The 22,419-nt window shown below is 38.4% G+C and overlaps 1 protein-coding gene across 5 annotated transcripts in view; it reads left to right on the top strand.

The window, feature by feature from the left end:
- The window catches only part of LOC113418616 (voltage-gated potassium channel KCNC1-like), a 49,747-nt gene that overhangs the window by 18,584 nt on the left and 8,744 nt on the right, over positions 1-22,419 (top strand). For 4 of the 5 annotated variants that reach the window (XR_015745767.1, XM_026677602.2, XM_087946230.1 and 1 more), the window contains exon 3: positions 9,037-9,231. Coding sequence is in view for 4 of the 5 variants with exons in the window: in XM_026677602.2 (XP_026533387.2) it covers positions 9,037-9,231 (195 nt within the window). In the remaining variant the exon portion in view is untranslated. Of the gene's footprint in view, positions 1-9,036; positions 9,232-19,472; positions 19,594-22,419 lie in introns of all 5 variants that reach the window. The other variant, XM_087946231.1, reaches the window with a different exon arrangement.

Raw genomic sequence — 22,419 nt, 5'->3', positions numbered from 1 at the left:
GGAAAGCTACTTGACCTGCAGCACTTCAAAATACTTCCAAACTATTCCTCCCAGTAATCTTTTGGAGTATCTGCTGATCATCTCATGTGAGAAGATCTCCAAGAGCCACAACAATATGCAGACAAAGAAAATTGACTGCAATATTGGATTGGTGCAGCCCTTACATATGGAAGTAACTTTGCCCTTTTCAAGGCATTAAAGAGGAACCATTTGTAGCTTCTGTTTTTCTGTTAATCATAATTGTTTTTACAGGAAATTAAAGATGGATTCTTATTCAATAAGTAATATTCAATAAGTAATATGAGACCTCATAATCCGTGTTAAATCTAGCCCAGTTATTAATCATTGACATAGAAGTTAGTTGTAACACCAAATATTTTACAACTGGTTCATAAAATGGAACTCTTTTACTCCTGTTTTGCAGGACACTGTTTTAGGCGTACCAGCCTGACTGTGGCTTACTTGGAGGATTGCAATAGTGGCGAATAACTGTAGCTCAGATGTAGGATAAGGGTGGGGGCTCATTCTCTGAACTTGTGGGTTGGTTTCTGAATGGTTCATTACCAGACTAGGTAACATCTTCAGCAGAGTTTAGGGGTTGTCAGTGTTATTCTGTTTATAACGGCTTCAGGTGTGGCTGTGTCAAGCGAGGGTCTTGTGATGGGCCAGTTCTGATGACTCACAGCTGACCCTTCACAAGACCCTCACTTGGCACAGCCACACCTGAAGCTCTTATAAACAGAAGAACATGGACATCCCTTAAATTCTGCTGAAGATGTTACCTAGCTTGGTAGCAAAACATTTGGAAACCAACTCACAAGCTTGGATAACCCTTACTTGGAGGACAGCAGAGACAAGAGAGTGCCAAGGCCAATATTTGATCCTTTCCTCAAAATCCAAATGTTTAGCTTTAAAACTCACCCATTACTTTCCCATGGTAGACTGGAGTTCTCCCAAATGCAAGACAATAGATTTCTTTACTCATTAGCTATGAGGCAAATACTGGAAATATGAAGCATTTTGAAGCAAAAACCTTCTAGAAACCAAAACATATTGAGTACCAAAGCCCTCTTCATGGATTATACAAGAGCTGGCTGTTTTCCATACTGACATACTTAATGGCACTAAAATATATTATCTTGAGCAGCATTTCTCAACCTTGGCAACATTAAGATAGGTGGACTTCAACTCCCAGAATTCTCCAGTTGAAATCCACCCAATTTAAAGTTGCCATAGTTAAGAAACAGTGGTCTTGAGGCTCCTTTCTTATCTTTATTATTAACACCCCATGGTTGTATAATAAAGTCCACAAATTACATTTTATCTCTTCAGGAAAAAAAAAGGGGGGGGAATGATTAAGACTGTATTTGGATTAGAAACTTTTCCTAGGCTGATAACTTTAATACATTCCACAGATTTTATCATATCATCCCAGTGAAAAAGAAGGGATGATGAAGATATTTGAATTAGAAATGCTTCCTAGATTTATTTATTTAATAGAATTTGGATTGGAGGGATAGCTATATTAAGGTTGACCAAAGACAGGTCTGACCTATTATTTGATGCATCATGCATAGGCCATGCCAACCCCAGTTCCACAAAGGGGATAAACGTGATACATCATGTGATGGCAATGTGATGCTGAGAGTTTGACACCCATGTGATAGAATAAGGCAAACAGGTAGACAGCACATACTGTGGAACAGCAATGGCATTTAAGGCTACAGCTGTTCCCTTCTGTTGCAAGACAAATGCATTGGCTCAGGATCTTGGCCTGCATCCCAGGTGATAGGAGTGAAGTAATGCTCAACCAGCAATTCACTCAATTCCTGTAGGTGAAATATCAGAATGGATTCCAAACGGGTGGGGTTCAAAAATTTTAACAACCGGTTCTGTGGGTGTGGCTTAGATGGTGGGCATGACTTGGTAGTCATATGACTGGGTGGACATGGCTTGGTGGTCATGTTATTGGCTGGGTGTAGCCAACTCAATATCACTCACATCGAGGCACGCATCTCCTCACCTGGCCTCTCATGACTGTGGGGATGCTGCAACAGTTGTAAGTATGAAAAATGGTCATAAGTCACTTTTTTCAGAGCCATTGGAACTTTGAATGGTCACTCCACACAAGCAAAGTTCCAGCAAAGGAGTGGGGAAAAAAACTCCAGAGAAGTTCCAGAGGCAGGAAGTCTAGTCCTGCCAAGAATGTAATAAGGGTTAATGGAGAGGCAGTTTCTGTAAGCAACACCAGAATGTTTCCTTCCTGCCTTCCTTACAGGATTAGGCCAATAATTTCTTCCAACAACCGGTTCTCTGAACTGCTTAGAATGTTAACAACCGGTTCTAGCGAATAGGTGCGAACTGGTAGAATCCCACCCCTGATTCCAAACTGTCTTGGGCCAAGCTTGTCAAAAGCCCTAAGGCAGCTAAAAAAGCCTTTCTCCTATTAAAAAAAAATATTTGGGCTGCAGTAGACCAAAATTAATGCTAATATAGGAAGGTGATAAAAGTTAGGCAAAAAAAATCATCTTTGGCATTATTGTCTCAAGGGTGGTTTTTTCGCAGGAAAAAATGACAATAAAATGTATCTTTTTCAAAAGGCAACTAGACTATCTTTGTTTTGCTTGAAGACATTTTGCTTCTCATCCAAGAAGCTTCTTTCATTCAGAAGTGAAGAAGCTTCTTGGAGGAGAAGTGAAACATCTTCAAGGAAAAACAAAGAAAGTCCAGTTGCCTTTTGAAAAAGCACCTTTGGGACAACCCTGACCTGGATGACTCAGAATCTCCATAGACCTTTGGCATTATTAAGTCTGGGTTCACTTTGTAATAGATGAATTTGGGTCTTCTCACTTTGGCAGAGACTATGTAAGAGAAGGTGCATTATGAAAACCTTCTTAACTGATAGCCTCTGTCCATTGGTAGCATGATAACCAAACCCAGGTCTTTAAAATGGTGTTGTATTTCTTAAGACATTTATGGATTTGCTTGGTAGGGTGTCCTTCTCTCCAGCCATGTTCTCTCTTTATATTTTGAACTGCTGACTCTTGGAGGTGGCATAAAAACTACTGCTGCATAAAAAAAGACCTACGTGTTGTTCTAGAAAACAGTTTAGGTTATCCCATCTTGGCTATGGGTTTGGAAGGATTTGTCCTTCCAAAATGACTCATACTTAAAAATCAAAGAACCCGTTTTGGCAATTCAAGCCATTTTTGATTGAGAATGATTATTCTTTTTCTTCCGTGGAGAAAAGGGGATGATATTGGCAATTATAGGTGACTTAGATTCATGGGAATATTTTAGCTACAATGGAATCATTAGTGATAGAGCTAAAATATCAAGAATGGTTGCAGGAATTGGGTATGTCTCGTTTAATGAAAAGAAGGACAAGGGAGTAACATGATAGCCTTGTTCTGATATCTAAGGGGCTGCTGCAAAAGAGGGAGTCAAGATATTCTCCAAAGCACCTGAGGGCAGGCCAAGAAGCAATGGGTGGAAACTAATCAAGGAGAGAAGCAATCTAGAACTAAGGAGAAATTTTCTGACAGGGAGAACAATTAATCAGTGGAACAACCTGCCTCCAGAAGTTGTAGAGGCTTCAACACTAGAGATTTTAAAGAAGAGATTGGACAATTATTTGTCTGAAGTGGTACAGGATTTCTTGCCTGAGCAGAAGATGAGACCAGAAGACCTCCAAGGTCTCTTCCAACTCTGTTGTTCTGATTTGTTGAGAAAGGTATTGAGTTTAAATGGGAAAGCATTTGCCAAAACATGCAGTGCTTCTTAATGCCTCTTCTTTCCTTTCAGTAGATAAAAAAAGATTGCTGATCTGAGAAAGTCAAGAGAATGCATCTTGCCTACAATCTTGTCTTGGGAAAGAATATCCCAAATAACCAGCGTGTTCAAGGTTGGACCAGTATGTTATGTGCTAGCAAGAACAGAAAATTTACTAATAAAACCCCAGAAGGGAAGTATAATGCACATCCTTAGTAAACACTGACAGTTGAAACAGTGTTTCTCAACCTTGGCTGCTTGAAGATGTGTAGACTTCATCTCCCAGAATTCCACGGACAGCAATTCTGAGAATTGAAGTCCACACATCTTCAAGTCACTAAGGTTGAGAAACACTGATATGATGGTTTGGGTTCCATAACAACAGAAGAGGAAAAGATCAAGAGGTAACCAATTCACTTTATTTCTTAGATTTATATCCTACCTTAAATAGGAGCTGCACAGTACTCCTCTCCTACTTTTCCCCAAATAACAACAATAATTCTGTTGTACTTGGGTTGGCAGTGACTGACCTGAAGTTATCCAGTGAGCTTCTGTAGTTGAAGATGGATTTGAACATGGGTTTCCTCAGTGTCAATCCCTTAACCATTATACCACTGTTTTTCAGCAATAGTTTGTTATTTGGAAAGAGGGTTAGTTACGGTTGATTAGCAAGGCCTTTTGAGTTCAAGATTAAAACAGGACTGCCTTAATAGAAAAAAATATATATAAATAAAGAGGGATAATTCTTTCAAGCAGAACAGCGTTGGGTAGACAGGAAACTTAATAGCTCTGGAACATTCCGGACCCAGAAGAAATTTGGTTTGCAGTGGAGGAGCAACCTGAACCAAAGCAATCGCTACAACCACTACGCATCCTTACCCACACATCTCTTTGGGATTCACTCATTAAACGGATCCTCAAGACAGACCACAAGGCAGAAGTGGCAGGAAGAGAAGACTATGTGATAAGAGGCCTGCAGTGTCTGCAATCAGTTCCTAGCTTGCTTTCCATCTGCTCCAAGTCCTTTGGGCCAGGAAGCCCATTTGCAGCAAATACAGCGGAGAAGCAAGGATTCACTTAATTTAACAGGTTCTTGGCTATGCACTGCATAGCAGGGGAGGCCAAAGGGGATGTGGTTGCTGGAGCTATTGCTGTCAGGGCACGGCACAAACAGCATCTGACAACTGCAACCTCAGTCTTTATGCCCAGCTTAATTTTACCTTAGTCTCTTTTTTACTTCACTAACAGCCTTACATTTTCCACTTGAGTTGCCTGATAACCCAATGCTTTTCGGTTCCCATGGCAACAAGTTGCCTGCAACTCCTTCAACTCAATTTATGCTCTCACTTCAATATATGAAATGATTAATATCAGTGGTGGGATTACCTCAGAAGGCCTTTCCTTCAAGCATTATTTATTATTATTATACATGCTAATTTTGTGGATCAAAATTGATCAAAGATGTAGTAATCTGAGGGTCTTGCCTCCTTTGGTATTCTGAGGGGCAGCCATTAAATGTAGCAGAGTGCTTATATATGGGAATTTTTATTTTCTTTGGCAACAGATTTTCCTTGACTAGCCCTAACTCTGCATGTCAGGCTGCTATTCACAGGGTCAGCAATAATCATAAAATTGGGCAATCTTGAGGTTGTGAATTAATGCAATCTATTTAATTATATTTGAAACAAACAAAAAAAAGATATTCACTCCAATTCTGTAAGGGAAAGTTATTCTAAATAAATACAGAACTGCCAGGACTTATTTTGGAAATATTACTATTTGGAATGGTCATTTAAAAAAAAACAATCTATGAACATTTAGCGAATGAGTGCTTATTTGGAAGGATCTGAAAAGAAAGGGGGAATTAAAATGTAAAAAGAACTTGGAAAACAATAGTAAAAATGGTTCCAGAAGATATCAAAGATTTATTTAATGAGTTCCTTTGAGTCCATATTGCCTATGGCTACTAGACAATTACCAGAGAGCTTTCTGCATCTCTCCACTACAGACCGGATTTGGCATCCCAGTTCTGGTAGCCTTAATACAGTCTTCTGTGGAACACAATAATCTGAATAGCAATGGAGATAGTAACTGAATACACATGTGGCTCTTTGAATGCAGTTAAAACATAATACCTATACAGTGGGGGCATAATTTGATCTATGAGTCTTTACAGACTCTACACATCAATTTAATAAATAAATGAACAAACAAATAAGTAAAACAATTGTACAGATGGCTTATAAATGATTCTCAAATGGCAGCCATCTTTTCAAACTTTACCTCAGGGCTAGAATATCTTCATCAAAACATTTCACAAGGTTAGCAAATCCTCCTCACTCCAGCCCTCTCTCCCCGTCCCCACAAAAAAACAGATACAGTGTTTTATAGTACAATCCAATCCATTGTTTAAAGTTGCAAAGAGACCAAACCACTCTAGTTTGCCATGTATTAAAATTGATGATTATGCCATTGTGGTACCATAATTAAACCATTCTTCTATTTCAGATTGAATGGAATTGATTTCAAAGATATACAAAGAGTTGAATATGACCTGGATATCTTGCCGCTTTCCACATCTTGTTAAAGAGAGATTAATGTACATCTTGTTACAGAGAAAGATAATGTATTTCATTTTGGCTTAGTTACCGTTCAGTTGGGATAGCTTATTTAGCTTTGGGCACAAGTGCATAAGAAGGTTGTTGACAAGAAATTCTAAGAATAGCTATACAGATGCTAAAAGGGTCAAAAAGACAAATATATGAGAAAAAGTTGAGAACAAGATATCTTTAGGGCTCCTTGCAGTTTTCAAACTGTTCCAGGGCCTTTTCTTTGGCATAAGGGAATTCCATGGAGATGTGCAATATTTAGTCAGCTGACAAATCAATGCAGGCAGCAGAAAGATTTCTGGAGGGCAAGAACTATGAAATCCATTACTTTAGTTTGGGGGGAAAGCCTGGAGGAGAAGCATAGATGAGACAATTGTTCATGTAGGAAGAATGAAAAAGTTATTCATCCTATCTGCTAAAAGAGCCAGGAAAGAGGTAATACGATTAAATTTAGGAATGACAGAGGTTTCATGTCAGTGTGGATGAAAGTGCAGAATACATACAATTGTTTATTGGGGCCCGAAAGCCTTCCAGAGATCTTTGCTCAAAGAAGCGTATCTCTTTCAGCACGGAGAGCTCGCCAATGCTCAAGCATGTATTTTGTCACTGGGTAAATTGGAACTTTAGCTAGCATTTCAGTTGCTATTTCAATTGTTGTGTAAAATGTGATTGCGTAAGGGTCATAGGCCGTACCCCATTATGTCCATCAAAATCAGAGACTGTACCAGTTGAACAAGGGCACGTCACCTAGTTCCTAATTCTGTACCAAGCAGTGCCCTTCTACTTCAACAGTGTCTCAACATTTCAACAAACTTTACCCCCTTCCCTAAGAAAAATTGTCCTATCAACCTTGGAGCTTTCTATAATAATTCCCTCACAAGATACAACATAATGATATATGACAAGTAACCTCTGATAGCCTCATCCATTCAAATGTCAAGTGATATTATCTGGTTAAAAATAAAACCAGCAATAAATTCCTCCACAGGATTGTATGATCATACCTAAGGGCCTGATTATACATAGCTTATATTAAAGATCAGGACAAGATACGAAAATGCATCTTAAAATAAATTTTCTATTTCACACTTTGATAATTCCTGAGGAAACCCAAAATCTCTTATATATATGCTATGCAGCAAACTGCAGTGACACTGTGTATGTGATGATGTCATCACACAAATGTGACTCACTTGAGTCATAATGTCTGGTTCAAGTACATAAGTTGCAGCATTTGTATAATGACATCATTATACATGTTTTATTTGCATCCTACTTGGATACTTTTATTTGTACACTTTTAAAATTTGGTAGCCCTAACAATTTCAGGCAGATTGTTTTGTCTCTTTTGAAATTGATTAGTGAATTATACTAAAAATGCTCTTTGGGGCTTGCTTGTTTTCAGGGAACCTTCTCCAGTACAGATTTTAATTGATTAGACAGCTGAACAGAAGTCTATCTGTCATAATTTCCACTACAGAATGTAACATTAGACTGTAGTTCCTGAGATAGATTCCTTAGAAACCTAATCATTATTTTAAAATAACTGTTAGAAGAGCTGTGACCTATTACATGATTGCTTCAGCAGTATTTGCTTATGAGATTCCTCTATGTTTTCAACAATTGCAGTTTCTAAATATACTTAAAAATTTCTTTAAAATTCAGGGAAATATTCATGGATATATCTACCTTAAAGGTAGCCCATGTTGAACCATTTAGCACAGTCAAACATCAGCACAGGAAATGTTTTATGACATTTTCTATGATGTCAGAAACTGCATTGTGATCATGCTTATGTCATAAACATTTTATAAAGTTGGTCAAATTTCTATTCCATGGGTGACATGGGTACTGGTTTTGGGGATGGCATGCTGTAAATTAATCCATTTGAGGTACTTTGGTTGAAAAGGCTTTGCACCAATTCTCCCAGTCACAGACACAAGAGTTTTAGTAGAATATGGATGGGAACCCATTCTCAACACAAATCCTATTGAAAGAAATGATAAATACCTTCATTTTAGTGTTCTTGAGCCACAGACTAGGTTGCAAAATGATGGCTAAATTGGTATTTAATGTACATCAACTGAACTGAGTACTGCCTAGACCAAACTATAACAGCAAATCAATTAAACATAAAACTCCCCCTTTTTCTGTGAGTGAAATATAGGCAACATTAATTTTTGAACATAGGTTATGTTTGACCAAAATCTTCTGAAACTTGACTGTTAATTGCTTGTCACTTATAATTATAAGGAATCATTTACATCTTGTTTTTGTAAGAAATAAAATTAAATGTGTCGCTTCCCAGTAATATGTACTACCTTAAAAAGGTTTTAAGGTATTTGGGCTAGGAGACTATTCACTGGAATTTTCACAAAGCAATCTGAGAAACAGTTTAAATTTTCCCCTAGATTTTCAAAACATATAATGTACTTTTAAAAACATAAGAAGAGCCAGAGTTCTCCTGAATTAGGTACCAAAAGCATTCATTTCTTCAAAGACTATCAGAAGCTTCTGAGACATTTGTAAAACGTGAGCATCAAATTTGGTTTGAATTCCCTACTGGTTGATATTTAGATTTGGAAGGTATTTCAGTGATCTTCTTAAATCTGCTCTACATTTTATCTTTCCCTTCCCTTCCCCTTTTCCTTTACAGATTCTAAGCAGAATGGTGATGCAGCAAATGCAGCCCTGGCTAATGAAGACTGCCCCACAATTGATCAGGCCCTGTCACCTGAGGAGAAGTCACCTGTCACACCTGGTGGCCGAGAGCGCTATAATCGTGACCGAGCCTGTTTCCTCCTCTCCACAGGTGATTTTGGGCAGTCACCTGATGGAAATATCCGAAAAGGTATGTATACATACATCAACATCATTTTCCCCTGTCTATTTCTGCAAAGCTTGCATTCTGTCCTCTAAGCTTATATCCAAATACATTATTTTTCACCCTTATCACTAATACCACCATAACCTTTGTCTTAGTAAAACGTAGAGCTGCCACTTTTGGGGGATAAATAAGACAGTTGCAAATATGTAACTGACCTAAATAACAGCCTAATCCTGAGATCAAAATGGACAGACAATGTCCTAGCAACTGCCAAGATATCCATTTGTTCCACTCTAGTACCTTAATAATAGTATGCATTGTTTGCGGGACAGCATTATCTCGTATTACCTTTCCCAACCTGATGCTTCCAGATCTGTTGGACCATAACCCAGAATACCCATTGGCCAAACTGATTGGGAATTCTGAGAGCTGTAGTCCAGTCTATCTAGATCAGCCTTTCCCAGATTGAGAAAACCTGCCACAATACCTCCTTCCAGAAGACAATCCATGAACACAGCTGATTTTGAGCAGTTGAGATTTTGGAGAGAAGCTGGATTCTCCACCAACATCACCAGTCCATTCTTTTCAAAACTGTTACATTATGTGCACGCTTCCCCAGCTTCATTACCTCACCCCCCCACAAGAAAGTTATGTTTCCCTTTTGCTTTTTCATCAGTATCCTCCACCCCGCCATGTTTTCTCCCCATAGCTATCATTCTGTCTCACGATATTTGGCTGCAGTTGCTCTTTCGTTGTTTCAGGTTGTTCTTTTAAGGGAGGTTGCACAAAATGACAACTAGTTATTTTACAGGGTTTTATTGGAAGGACGTGGAAGTGGCCATCAAGTGTTTGAAGTTATTTCCCATTCTCCAAATATGTATAAATAGAAAAAAAAGTAAAGCTTGGGATTAATTGACTTGCATCAAATTCCTGCAACATTTTCATCTGAAACATAGAAATAATAAGTCTCTAGTCAGAGATCTTGTAAAGAAAGATTTTCCCCATTGTAAACCTTGGTCTAGTTTTAGACCATTATTTCTCAGCTTTGGCCACTTTAAGATGAATGGACTTCAACTCTCAGAATTCCCCAGACAGCCTTAGCTGGTTGGGGAATTCTGGGAGTTGAAGTCCACCCATCTTAAAGTGGCCAAGTTTGAGAAACATTGTTTTAGACTGTAAGCTTAATTGAAGACTACTGGCCTAACTGAAGAACTGCTAGCCTGAAGTTTCCCAAAATAATCATTATCAACCCTGAGGGATTGAGGGGAACATCCAAGGGCTTGATGTTGTTGATGCTGGGAAAGACTGAAGGCCAAAGGAGAAGGGGAAGGCAGAGGATAAGATGGTTAGATAATGTCATCCACGCATGCAATGAACATGAATCTGGGCACACTCCAGGAGGCAATGTGGAGAACAGGGGAAACGGGCATGCTATGGTCCATGGGGCCACAAAAAGTTGGATACAACTGAAGACTGAACAACAACAAAAATATTAAATCATTACCATATAATAAATTGGGGGGGGTTCAAATGAAGAATCTGAGGTTAAGATGGAATTTGGCAACTCCTGTATTAGCCAACCATAGCTGACTGTTGTGTAAAACAAATAAATTTCCATATAAAAGAGAACCATGTTCTTTCTACTCAGCTTGCTTGCAGGTAATCCTCGACTTATAACTAATTGTTTAATGGATGCTCAGAATTAAAACCACACTAACAAAAATGACTTATGACCGGTTCTCACACTGATGACCATTTCAGTATCTCATAGTCACATAATCATTGGCAATCAATGTGTATTTAGAATGGTTGTAGTGTCCTGAGCTCCTGGGATTGTCATTTGCAACTTTTGTAGGGAGCTTCTGACAAGCAGTCAATGGGTAAGCTAGATAATGACTGCATGATTCACTTAACAACTATAGCAAAAAAGGTTGTAAAATGTGGCATACAATACCTAACAACTGCCTTGTTTAGCAATATAAATTTTGGGCTCAATTGTGAGTCCAATTGTGAGTCATTGAGGACTACCTGTATCCTGCCCCTTTCCTGTTCAAAAACTCTGCAGACTCCAACTCTCTTGAGTTCAACAGGGATGGGTCACAAATTCAGCACTGATATAATTGGATAGGAAATTGCTACCAATACCCATACAATGCTCCTTTCGCAGTTTCTCCCTCTCTGTTTCCTTCAAAGAGTTTTCCTGTCAAATCCACTATTGGATTTTAGACACAGGTAAGTCTCAGGAGACATGTGTCAGGAGAGTCCAGACTGCTAATTTACAATCAGGAAGCTGCATAATTAGTGCTTATCCAGGAACTGTGTATCATGCTGGACAAGCAACTTGGATCTTTACAACAAGAAGGCTAAAAACCAAGATCTTGCATCTTTTAGGATTAGGGCTACAATATCCTGCTTGCAAAACTCTGGCTGGATAAACATTACATGGCAAGAAATTCTAACTCTATGGCTGCCATCTAGGCATCATCCAAAGTTTTACAAGCTTAGATACAGTCTCTGCAGTACAGGAAGTCCTTGAATTGATGTTGCTAAGCAAGGTGTAAAGTGAGTCATGCCTGAGTTTGCAACCTTTCTTGCCATAGATGTTAAATGAATGGTGCAGTTGTTAAATCCGGCTTCCCCCATTAACTTTGCTTGTCGAAACTGGCTGAGGTGGTCACAAATGGCAATCATATGAGCCAGGGACACTGTAACTATCATAAATACATGCCAGTTGCCAATCACCCAAATTTGGATCACAAGACTATGGGAATATTGCAATGCTTGTAAATGTAGTTATAAGTCACTTTTTTAGTGCTGTTGTAACTTTGAATAGTTGCTAAACCAATGAACAAGGAAAATGGCTATGGAGCTTCTCAGTCATCCAGGTCATGGTTGTCCCAGAAGTGCTTTTTCAAGAGGCAACTAGACTTTCTGGTTTTTCTTTGAAGATGTTTTGCTTCTCATCCAAAAAGCTCATCCTGAGCTGAAGAAGCTTCTTGGAATAGTAGCGAGACATCTTGAAAGAAAAATTAGTTGCCTCTTGAAAAGCACCTTTGGGACAATGGACAAGGACTACATGTATTCAAGATTGACCTCCAAATCAGTGTTTATGGATAAATCAGCAATTTTTTTCATAATCTTTATTAATTCTATTATTCTATTCAAACATTCTCAGAGTCCACACTGCTTTTTTTTAAATCACTCATGCTAACTGCATGACCAAATAAATGGTTAAGAAGATATTAGGTTGTTGCTGTTGTGAACTCTGGATATAGTGATAATTAACTTTAGACTATCAATGATATCTGAAATTAATATTGCTAGAAATGACATTGGTCATTTTTATGGAACTGCATCAATTCTTTGCAGTCCTTCATTCTACATTAGGTGAGACCTGACCCTAATTGTGTTCATCTCTCTGTGTGAAAAAGAATAAGAGATTGTGATCCCTCTATCCAGGAGTCATTGTCAGCATGTTTGTGTGCTATGTAAGTTCTGATCTAGCATCTGTCAGAAACTGATCTTAGCAGCAGGCAAACTTTCAAACAGAGACAAGGTTGCCCCTGTCACAGCAGGCAAACAGGAGGTGACAACAAATGAAAACTGATGATGACTTTAATTCCACCAAGGAAGCAAGAGCTTTCATGGTATTGCACAGTAGAGAAGATCAGCAAGCCATGGGCAAGGAACAAGCACAGAAGTGAAACAATCATCACAAAGTCCAAATTCTGACAATTGCCTTTCTGTGCCAGAGACATAGTCATTCAACGCCGGATTAAGTAGATTACAAAATATTTTCATTGACCTTATTAAGGGTAAGCAGGATTTTAAGTTCATCGAGTGGAATGAAGGCAGTCCTCCATATAAAGGAAGAAGACAGGGTTAATCAAATCAGTTTTCAATCAGCTCAGTTAAAACAGAGATAAAAGTTCTGAAGGCAAAAAACCGATTCCCTTTTATTTTAGGTGGGATGTGCATATCCAGTACAACTGCACAGGATGCAGACAGTCTCTTCTTCCTGAAGGAATGTAGTCTAATACTCAAACCAATATTGATGAGTAAATCCAACCACTGTATTCTATGAGCCCAATATCCAGCTAAAAAGGAGTATTGGAAATGCTTTAACATTTAACAGAATAACAGAGTTGGACCCTGGAGGTTTCCTAATTCAACCCGCTGCTTAGGCAGGGAACTTTTTTACACCACTTCAGACAAATGATCCATTGGAGCATTGGCAGCTTCTGGAGGCAAGTTGTTCACTGATTAATTGTTCTAATTATCTAGAAATTTATCCTTAATTCTAAGTTGCTTCTCTCCTTGATTAGTTTCCATCCATTGCTTCTTGTCCGAGATTCTGGTGCTTTGGAGAATAACAACTCCCTCTTCTTTGTGGCAGCCCCTGAGATATCGGAACACTGCTATCATGAACTTTCTTTCATCAGACTAGACATACCCAGTTCCCGTAACCTTTCTTCATATGTTTTCTCCAGTCCCCTAATCATCTTTGTTGCTCTTCTCTGTACTCTTTCAGGAGTCTCAACATCTTTTTTACATCATGGCAACCAAAACTGGATGCAGTATTCCAAGTGTAGCTTTCCAAGGCATTATGAAGTGGTATTAACACTTCACGTGATCTTGATTCTATCCCTCTGTTTATGCAGCCTAGAACTATGTTGGCTTTTTTGGCAGTTGCAGCACACTGCTGGCTCTTATTTAAGTGATTGTCCACTAGGACTCCAAGATCCTTCTCACAGTTACTACTATTGATCAAGGTACCACATATACTGTTCCTGTGCATTTTGTTTTTCTTGCCTAAATGTAGAACCTTATTTTTTTCATCATTGAATTTCATTTTGTTAGGTAGCACCCAATGTTCAAGTCTGTCAAGATTCTTCTGTACCTTAACCTTATCTTCTGGAGTGTTGGTCATTCCTGTTAGCTTGGTGTCATCTGTGAATTTGATGAGTTACCCTTCTATCCCCTTGTCCAAATCATTGATAAAGTTGTTGAAGAGAACTGGGCCTAAAACAGAGCCTTGAGGTACCTCACTGTATACTTCCCTCTATGTAGATGCAGTTCCATTGAGGACTACATGTTGAGTGCGGTTAATCAGCCAGTTATGAATCCATCTGGTGGAGATGCTGTCTAACCCACATTTTTCTATTTTATCAAATAGTAGGTTATGGTCTACTTTATCAAACGCCTTACTGTAGTCCAAGTAAATTATATTGACAATATTCCTCTGGTCCATTGATTTTGTCACTTTGCCAAAGAATGCAATAAGATTAGTCTGGCATAATCTCTGCCTATCTATCAACTGTATTTATTTATCTCTCTTTCTGTGTTGATCACTTTCTACCTATCTATCTATCATCTATCTACTGTATTGATTTCTCTTTCTATCTCTCTATCTACTACATCTATCTCTATCTTCCTGTCTTTATCACTATCTATCACCCATACTCCTTTTTAGTTGGAAGTTGGACACATATAATGCACTGGTTGGATATGTGCTTTAATACCGGTTTGTCCATAGCAAATTTGCCACCCTGTTGAAAAAAAAGTCTGGATAAGAATGAAAAAAGTGATGCAGTTATTGAAATACCATTCAATACCAAAGGATAGACCTCAATTCATGACAAAACAGCTTTAAGACTGAAGTCTGTTCAGTATACACTATGGACAGATTGCCTGTTTGAATACTTTTTAAGCACACATATTGCTAGTGAAGAAGAAACAAAAGGATCTTTCAATTTATCAGAGAGTTCTTTATGCAGCCATGGTGGTTTATTTGAGAGCTGTTATTTTCTTCTTCATTGGTATTGTGGTAGACTGGACTCACTTTTCAAAATTTCTCAAGCTTCTTGAGCTGTTTTCACTTTGAGGATACTCATCCATGGAATCCTTCCCAAGCTCTATCTAAGTTTACTGAAATTAGTTCTCTTAAAGTTCAAGATTCTACTTTGACTTTGTTCTATGACTCGCGCTTGCATAATGTTGAATTCCAATATTGCATGATCACTCCCCCCCCCAGGGTTCCTTTAGCCTCAACATCTTCTATCATTTCATCTCTGTTAATGAGAATTGTCCAATATGGCTGATTCCCCAGTTCCCTTCTTTTTTGGGAGGAGGTGGGCAGGGGGAGACAACTGCTAGGTTTGTCAGGAACCTGTTTGATCTTCCACTTGGTACAGAGTTTGTCTCTCAGTTGATATCAGGATAGTTAAAGTCCTCCATTACTATTGTGATGTGCTTCCTACATACTTTAGTTAATTGACTAGCAGTGGAGAAAACATGGTAACTGCTCACATGCGATGGCTAATTAATCCAAATGTATGCAGATTGTACCTTGAAAGGGGGATAAAGTATTGTTCAGATGCTGGTTTTTATTAATTGAAGTACAAAATCTAATTTGACACCGGACAGACTATTAGCTAGTGCACCACTGGCTTATGCTGATTAAATGAATTTAATGAAGCTTCCTGGTAGCCTTCTTGCAATCAAGAAACCTTCTCCCCACCAACATGGCTTCCATGTTTGCCATAAACTCAGCTGCAATGAATGCATGAGTATTTATGTCACATGGGTTCCTCTTTCCCAAGGAGCATCCCTATTTGTGGTTAGTCACCGTGGTGCGAGTTGGATGGCCGTATAAATTTGATCAACTGCTAAATGAACAAATAAATAGTTGTGTTCGATGAACACTAATGCAATATTAGTGGCTATGAGGAAGTATGTAAGTTATTGCTTGTGGTATGCATTCCATATGTTGACTTTTTTCAGAGGCTGCCTTCTTTCCTTGAAGGGATATTTATGCACTGCACTGGTGGTAAATCTATACTGTCACCAGTGAACATGAATATAAATAATTTGCTGTATGTGGCACTATGTAAATAAGGAGTGTCCGATCTTGGCAACGTTAAGACCTGGGGATTTCAATTCACAGAATTCCCAGGCCACCCAGGCTGGCTGAAGAATTCTGGGAATTGAAGACCATAAGTCATAAAGTTGTCAAGATGGGGAACCCAATGTAAACAGTGAGATATGGTAGCCTATTACTATCCAGTGTTGTCTCCTTGATTTGCAACCTTTTTTCACTGCAGACACCATCGGTTCTGGAGCTTCTTTATAGGCTAAAATCAGGTGGAGCAGAAGCAAAGTACAATCAAAATTGGTGGGAGGGACTTTGAGGAGACTTTCTTTCTTAATCTATTTCTCTTCTGCCTTACAAGGAAGGAATCAGGAAACAAAAATATTGTAACTTTTACCAGAGATCCTATATCTTCTCCAAGTAAAACATAAAAACTATTATAGCTTCTCCTTAGAGTCATTGGCAAAATCCAATATTTTCGTCAAAATGAGTGAAGTAGCATCATACTTCTGCAGCACCAGTGGAGCTCTTAACATATGTAGCCACACATACAATTCAAATTGAAGTCTAGATTGGTGAGTTGCTTTCAGTGAAAAATGTTTCTAATACCTACAGTCTGCAAGAAAAAAACCAAGCTCAGGGAGCGCTGAGGACCTTGCAGTAATTTGCTTAATAACTTTCTGACAGTGAGAACAATCAACCAATGGAACAGCTTGCCCTCGGAAGTTGTGGGAGCGCCATCACTTGAGACTTTCAAGAAGAGATTGGACTGCCATTTGTCAGAAATGGTGTAGGGTCTCCCGCTTAGGTAGGGGGTTGGACTAGATGACCTACAAGGTCCCTTCCAACTCTGATTATCTGTTATCTGTTAACTATGGCAAAAATGGTTGCAAAATTGGGCACAACATGTAACAATTGCCTTGCTTTGCAACAGAAATTCTGGTGCCAATAGTGGTCATGTCAAAGATATCCTGTAAATTGCTTTTGGAAGAAGGCTTATCCCATAATTCTGATATTTTCACTGAAGAGCTTCTCATCGGCTTCTGAAGAAGCCAGCCAAACTAAGACCGTAGTTTGAGTAACATGAAGAAGGCTGAATATCTTTTAGCAAAATAAAATAAATCGTGCAGTTAGATAAGTGCAGGAAACCAACAATATCTTTCATAGGCTTGCTGCTAAAGTTTTCAGTTTCTTCTCTTAAATTTTAATCTACATGGAAACGTGTTTTAAGTCAGACCCAGGCATTTGCCTATGCTCTTCAGAGCAAATGAAAGCATGTACAGCTGAGGGAAAAATCATTATTAATTTTCCTATTTGTACGTGTGCATATTTTAAAACGTATTGAAAATAAGGCCAACTGTCATTTGGCAAAAGATAGCTATAAAATTCAAGGAATTGTTCCTGAAAAAGGTGACAAGACAATAAGAAGAGGTATATGAGCATAAGAGAACACGTTTTAAATAGCACCAAAGAAATTGCTTGTACTACATTTTTATGATTAACAAACATGATTTAAAAATAGGGGAATTCAAATGGACCTCAGTTGTAGCCCAACTTAGAAATTACTTATGGATCTTAATCCAAAATAAAATGAAAAGTAGATCATTGTTGATTTGCATATGGTGATTAATCTACATGCGCAAAAGAAAATTCCATACTGCTTGGCACCAAGGCTAAGAGTATGCAGACAAAATTTAGATATAGCTTAAGGCAAGGGCTGATAGGTTAAATCTTATATTAGGGGGTGAGAGGCTATCTGTATTTTCATTTCTTTAAAAATGTTTAAAGGTTTAATTTTTCACCAGCCAGATTGACTTTTCAGAGGAAACCACCAAGAGTCAAGGACTTAGTCTGTATTTTGCATTTATATATTTCTTTCTTTGTTTGCTTGCTTTTTTAAAAAAAAAAAATTATCTATTTCACAGTATTTGTAACTTGTCCCAAGCTGCGGATTCTCTCCAGAGTGCCACAGAAGAAAAAAACATAGAATAAAAATTAAAAGAGAGATTCCTTCCTCCTCTCCCCCAGATAGCTACATTAAACATTAAAAAGCATAATTAAAAGCATAATGGGATAGTTTTCTTTTAATAGCTTTATAAAATGCTGGGAGAAAAGGCAGAGATATCCCCAGTTTTGGCCTGTCAAAACTATAGTCTGCCCATCTTCGAAGGTGGCCAAGGTAGAATGAAAAAACTGCCCACATTATTTTTATTGTTTTTATTTTTACCAGCATCATAAAGAATATTTTGGGTTGAACAGTAGCAGCTGTATCAAGATAGGCTCCATTACTCTAGGACAGCGTTTCTCAATTTTGGTGATGTTAAAATGTATGGCCTTCAATTCCCAGAATTCCCTAGCAAGCAATTAATAGAAAGTTTGCTGGTTCATTCAGATGAATGAAGATTTAGACCCAAGCAAGTGAGGGTGAACTGCTGCCTCAGACTAGTGTGGCATGATATGATAACGCATTTGATAAGTTGCAAACAGCAATAAATAAACGATGCTGAGATCATTTTAGATTTCATTAAAAAATGTAAAGGAAAAGATTTATTAGACAAAATTAAGAAATTCAAGAACTATCAAGCAGTCGTGTTCCTGTTAAGATCACAATACTCTATTACAATATATTTAAAAGGAATGGTTAGCATAATTTAAATTCAAACTTTCATGAATCTTCCTCAAAACCATGCCTGCTGGATATTCTCTGAAAGAAAGAAAATATTAATGATGATTTGATATTGGAACCCCTGGGAGTTCAGAAGAGAGAGAGTGGATTTTTCTGGACAGAAAAATAATATTTTTATTTTAAATATTATATATTATAGAATATATATTCATTTCTTCCATAAGCAGCAGAGGAAAATCATAATCCACTTAATGGATATTGCCCCAGTAGCTTTTAGGGCCAAGAATGGATCTGAACTCAGATCCCTCTGAATCAAAGCTAGCATTCCTGACCATAGCATCATTCCATTTAAACAGGAGGAAAGAGAAGGTTAAAAATTAAAATTAATTGGGAAAATAATAACAGCTTTCTCTGACTTGGCACCTTCCAGATTTTCTGGAACAGCAACTCCCAAATTTTCTAGCCAAGAGTTTTGCTAGAGACCTTGGAAATTACCATTCTGAAGGGCTGTCAGGTTAAGAAGGATTGGTATAATATGATAGAACAGGTGAGTCAAGCAACAGTCTGGGAGCAGAGCAGGTAAGCGGGTAGGTGGTTTTCGACAGCCATGCCTCCCTTGACTTCATCACATGCTCATTTTCAGTGCCTCCTCCTCCTCACACCACCTCTGTCTGTTTTTCCCACCCTGACCCCCTTTTCATCTCCATCCATTGCTCCTATCCCTACCCCTCCCTTTATTCCACTGCCCACCAAATCTGGGCCCCACAGGCGCCCGCCGCCTGCCACCGACAGCATTTGACTCCTCTGCCACCTCCTGGTACCTGCATGACTACAATGCCAACGCAGCTCCTTGGAAGCATGAGTAAGAGGCCTGGAAAACAGGGACTTGGTGAGTAGGCTTTCCCCATTGCTCTCCATCCCCTTGACTCACACTTTCAGTTTGGTCTACTTGCACCTTGCAACCCCCTCCAAAAGAACATTGGACATAACTTTGAAGGTTCCTCCTCTTCCTCCAACTCAGGTTCTTGATTTCATTTAGGCTTCTCTGGTGGTAGAACAACAGCAAAAAGGGGCCATAAGAACTGCATTGTTGGCAGGGAAGCCATCTGAGGAGAAACAAAAAGCAACAACAGGCTAGGCTAGATTGTCCCGCACAAACACTGTTTTTAATTTTTTTGCTGGTTTTCTTTTTGCAAAAAGTTTTTGACATTTGAAAGCATTACAAATGTAATCACCTCTTTGTACAGGTAGTCTTCGACTTACGACCACAATTTAGTCTACAATTCTGTTGCAAAATGAGGCAGTTGTAAAGTGCATTCTGCTTCATTTTTCGACTGTTTTTGCCACCGTTGCTAAGTGAATCACTGCAGTTGTTAAGGGAATTGTGTAGTCATTAAGAAAATCTGCCCTCCCCACATTGACTTCGCTTGTTAAAAGCTGGCTGAAGGTTACAAATAGTGATCCCATGAACCCAGAACACTACAATTGTTATAAATGCATACTGGTTGCCATGCCTCCAAATTTTTATCACATGACGATAGAGATATTGCAATGGTAATAAGGGTGAAAACTGGCCATAAATCACATTTTTTAGTTGCTGTAACTTTCAATGATTACTAAACAAATGGTTGTAAGTCAAGGACTATCTGAACAGGAGTCTAATACAATGCTATCAGCTTTTCAACTCATTGGCATCTCATTCTTGTTTCATGTTTCAGCCAGCCTTCGGATGTTCCTCTGTGTGAACTAAAATGGGACCGAATCATATTCCTTTTTTTTTTTAGCACAGCAGACCACATATAACATTAAATCTTGGAGTAATGTTTAGGGGATCACAGAACTTTAATGAAGGTGCCTCGTAAGTCATTAATAAAACCTTCTACTTAGTGCAAGTTATGATTTCATGGAAAAGTGAGTTAATTTTAGGAATAATTTAAAAATATGACTAACTATGACTGAAGTAGGGGGCCTGCATGATCTGGATTGCAAAGCTCTGCAGAGGATGGCAGCAAAGAGATACAGTACAGAAAATCTGTTTCTTGCTTCCCTCCGGTGGTTGAATAGGGGATTGATTGATTGATTGACTGATTGATTTGAAACCCATATCTGCTATCCTTACAGAAGATTTCTAATACAGGTAGTCCTCGATTTATTATCACAATTAAGCCAAATTTGTTGTTAAGTGAGGCAGTTGTTAAGTGAGTTTTGCCCCATTTTATGTCCTTTCTTGCCAGAATTGTTAACTGAATCACTGCAGTTGATAATAGCAATAGCACTTAGACTTATATACTGATTTACAGTGCTTTATAGCCCCTCTCTAAGGGGTTTACAGAGTCAGCACATTGCCCCCAACAATTTGAGTCCTCCTTTTATCCACCTCGGAAGGATAGAAGGCTGAGTCAACCTTGAGCCTTGGTGGGATTTGAACTGCCAAATTGTAGGCAGCTGGCTGCAGAAGTAGCCTGCAGTACTGCACTCTAACCACTGCGCCACAGAGGCTTGTTAAGTGAATCTGGCTTCCCCACTTAATTTGCTTGTCAGAAGGTTACAAAGGGCAATCACATGATGTTGGGACACAGCCACAGTCATAAGTGTGAACCATCTGAATTTTGATTACATGATCGTGGGGATGCTGCAATTGTGAAAAACAGTCAGAAATCATTTTTTTTCATTGCCCTTGTAACTTTGAACAGTCACTAAATGAACTGTTGTAAGTCGAGGACTACCTGTAAATTAGATCATTTTTTTATTTTACATGTATGCTGCCTGATTAGAAGAGTAATTATTATTCTTATTCTTATCCTGTAGCCTTTTTCCCTCAAATGCCATTTTCTAGATCATTGACCCTGTTGCCCCTTAGTAATGCTAATTAAATATATGCTGCTACTGTATTGGACATAGAATTTATATTCCGTTGCAATGGCCGAAAGCTATTAAAATGTTACTTCCATGAGGTTATTCCTTATCCTCATTAAAGCCATTTAAATTGGCAGTGATCATCTTTTGTACCGCTAACAGCCTAATATTATCTCTGTCAACCTATTTATGACTATAAAAATAGTTCTCCTGAATAAGAGACCTTCTAGTATTATAGGAAAGAGGAAAAACCTTTGTGTAATCAATTGTACGCCATTCTCATTTTACCACTTTTAATTTTAGATTAGAAAACCTGCTTGTTCAGATGAAGAAACCCCCCCACCCTCCCCATCCAGGTTTTTTTTTTCCCTGGACTAATCATTTTTGTACATTTCATAGAATTTGTAGCGTAAATATCCACTTAATGAGTTTATTATTTCTTTTAAGAAAGTATATGCTGTACTGAGCTGTAATATATTTTGGACTAAGTTGGGCTGACAATTTATGACAGACTTTTAATATGCCAAATATATCACAAATAAAGGTTAAATTGTATTTGGAGAGCTGTGAAAGAACAATCCACATTTTCTTTTAATTAGCTGTGTTTCTCAGAGTTGGCAACTTTCAAATAGATGCACTCCAGTTCCCAGAATTCCCTAGCCAAAACAAAGTTGCCAAGTCTCAGAAACAATGAATTAGTTGCAGAGGCTACCTTCTGTTGGAATATTAACAGGGAATATTGCATCAGGACAACCTTGTTTGAGCTTGGAAGTCAAGCAGGGTCTGCTATAGTTAGGACTAGAGAAAACTCAGAAACTTCCCAAACCTTTCATTGGAAAAACTTACTGATCTAAAAATG

The sequence above is a fragment of the Notechis scutatus genome, chromosome Z (assembly GCF_049901735.1).
Source record: "Notechis scutatus isolate UNSWTSFEM ecotype Mainland chromosome Z, rNotScu1.2, whole genome shotgun sequence".
NCBI lineage: Eukaryota > Metazoa > Chordata > Lepidosauria > Squamata > Elapidae > Notechis > Notechis scutatus.
Note: the sequence above shows the minus strand (reverse complement) of the source record. Positions and strands in the feature narration are given on the sequence as shown.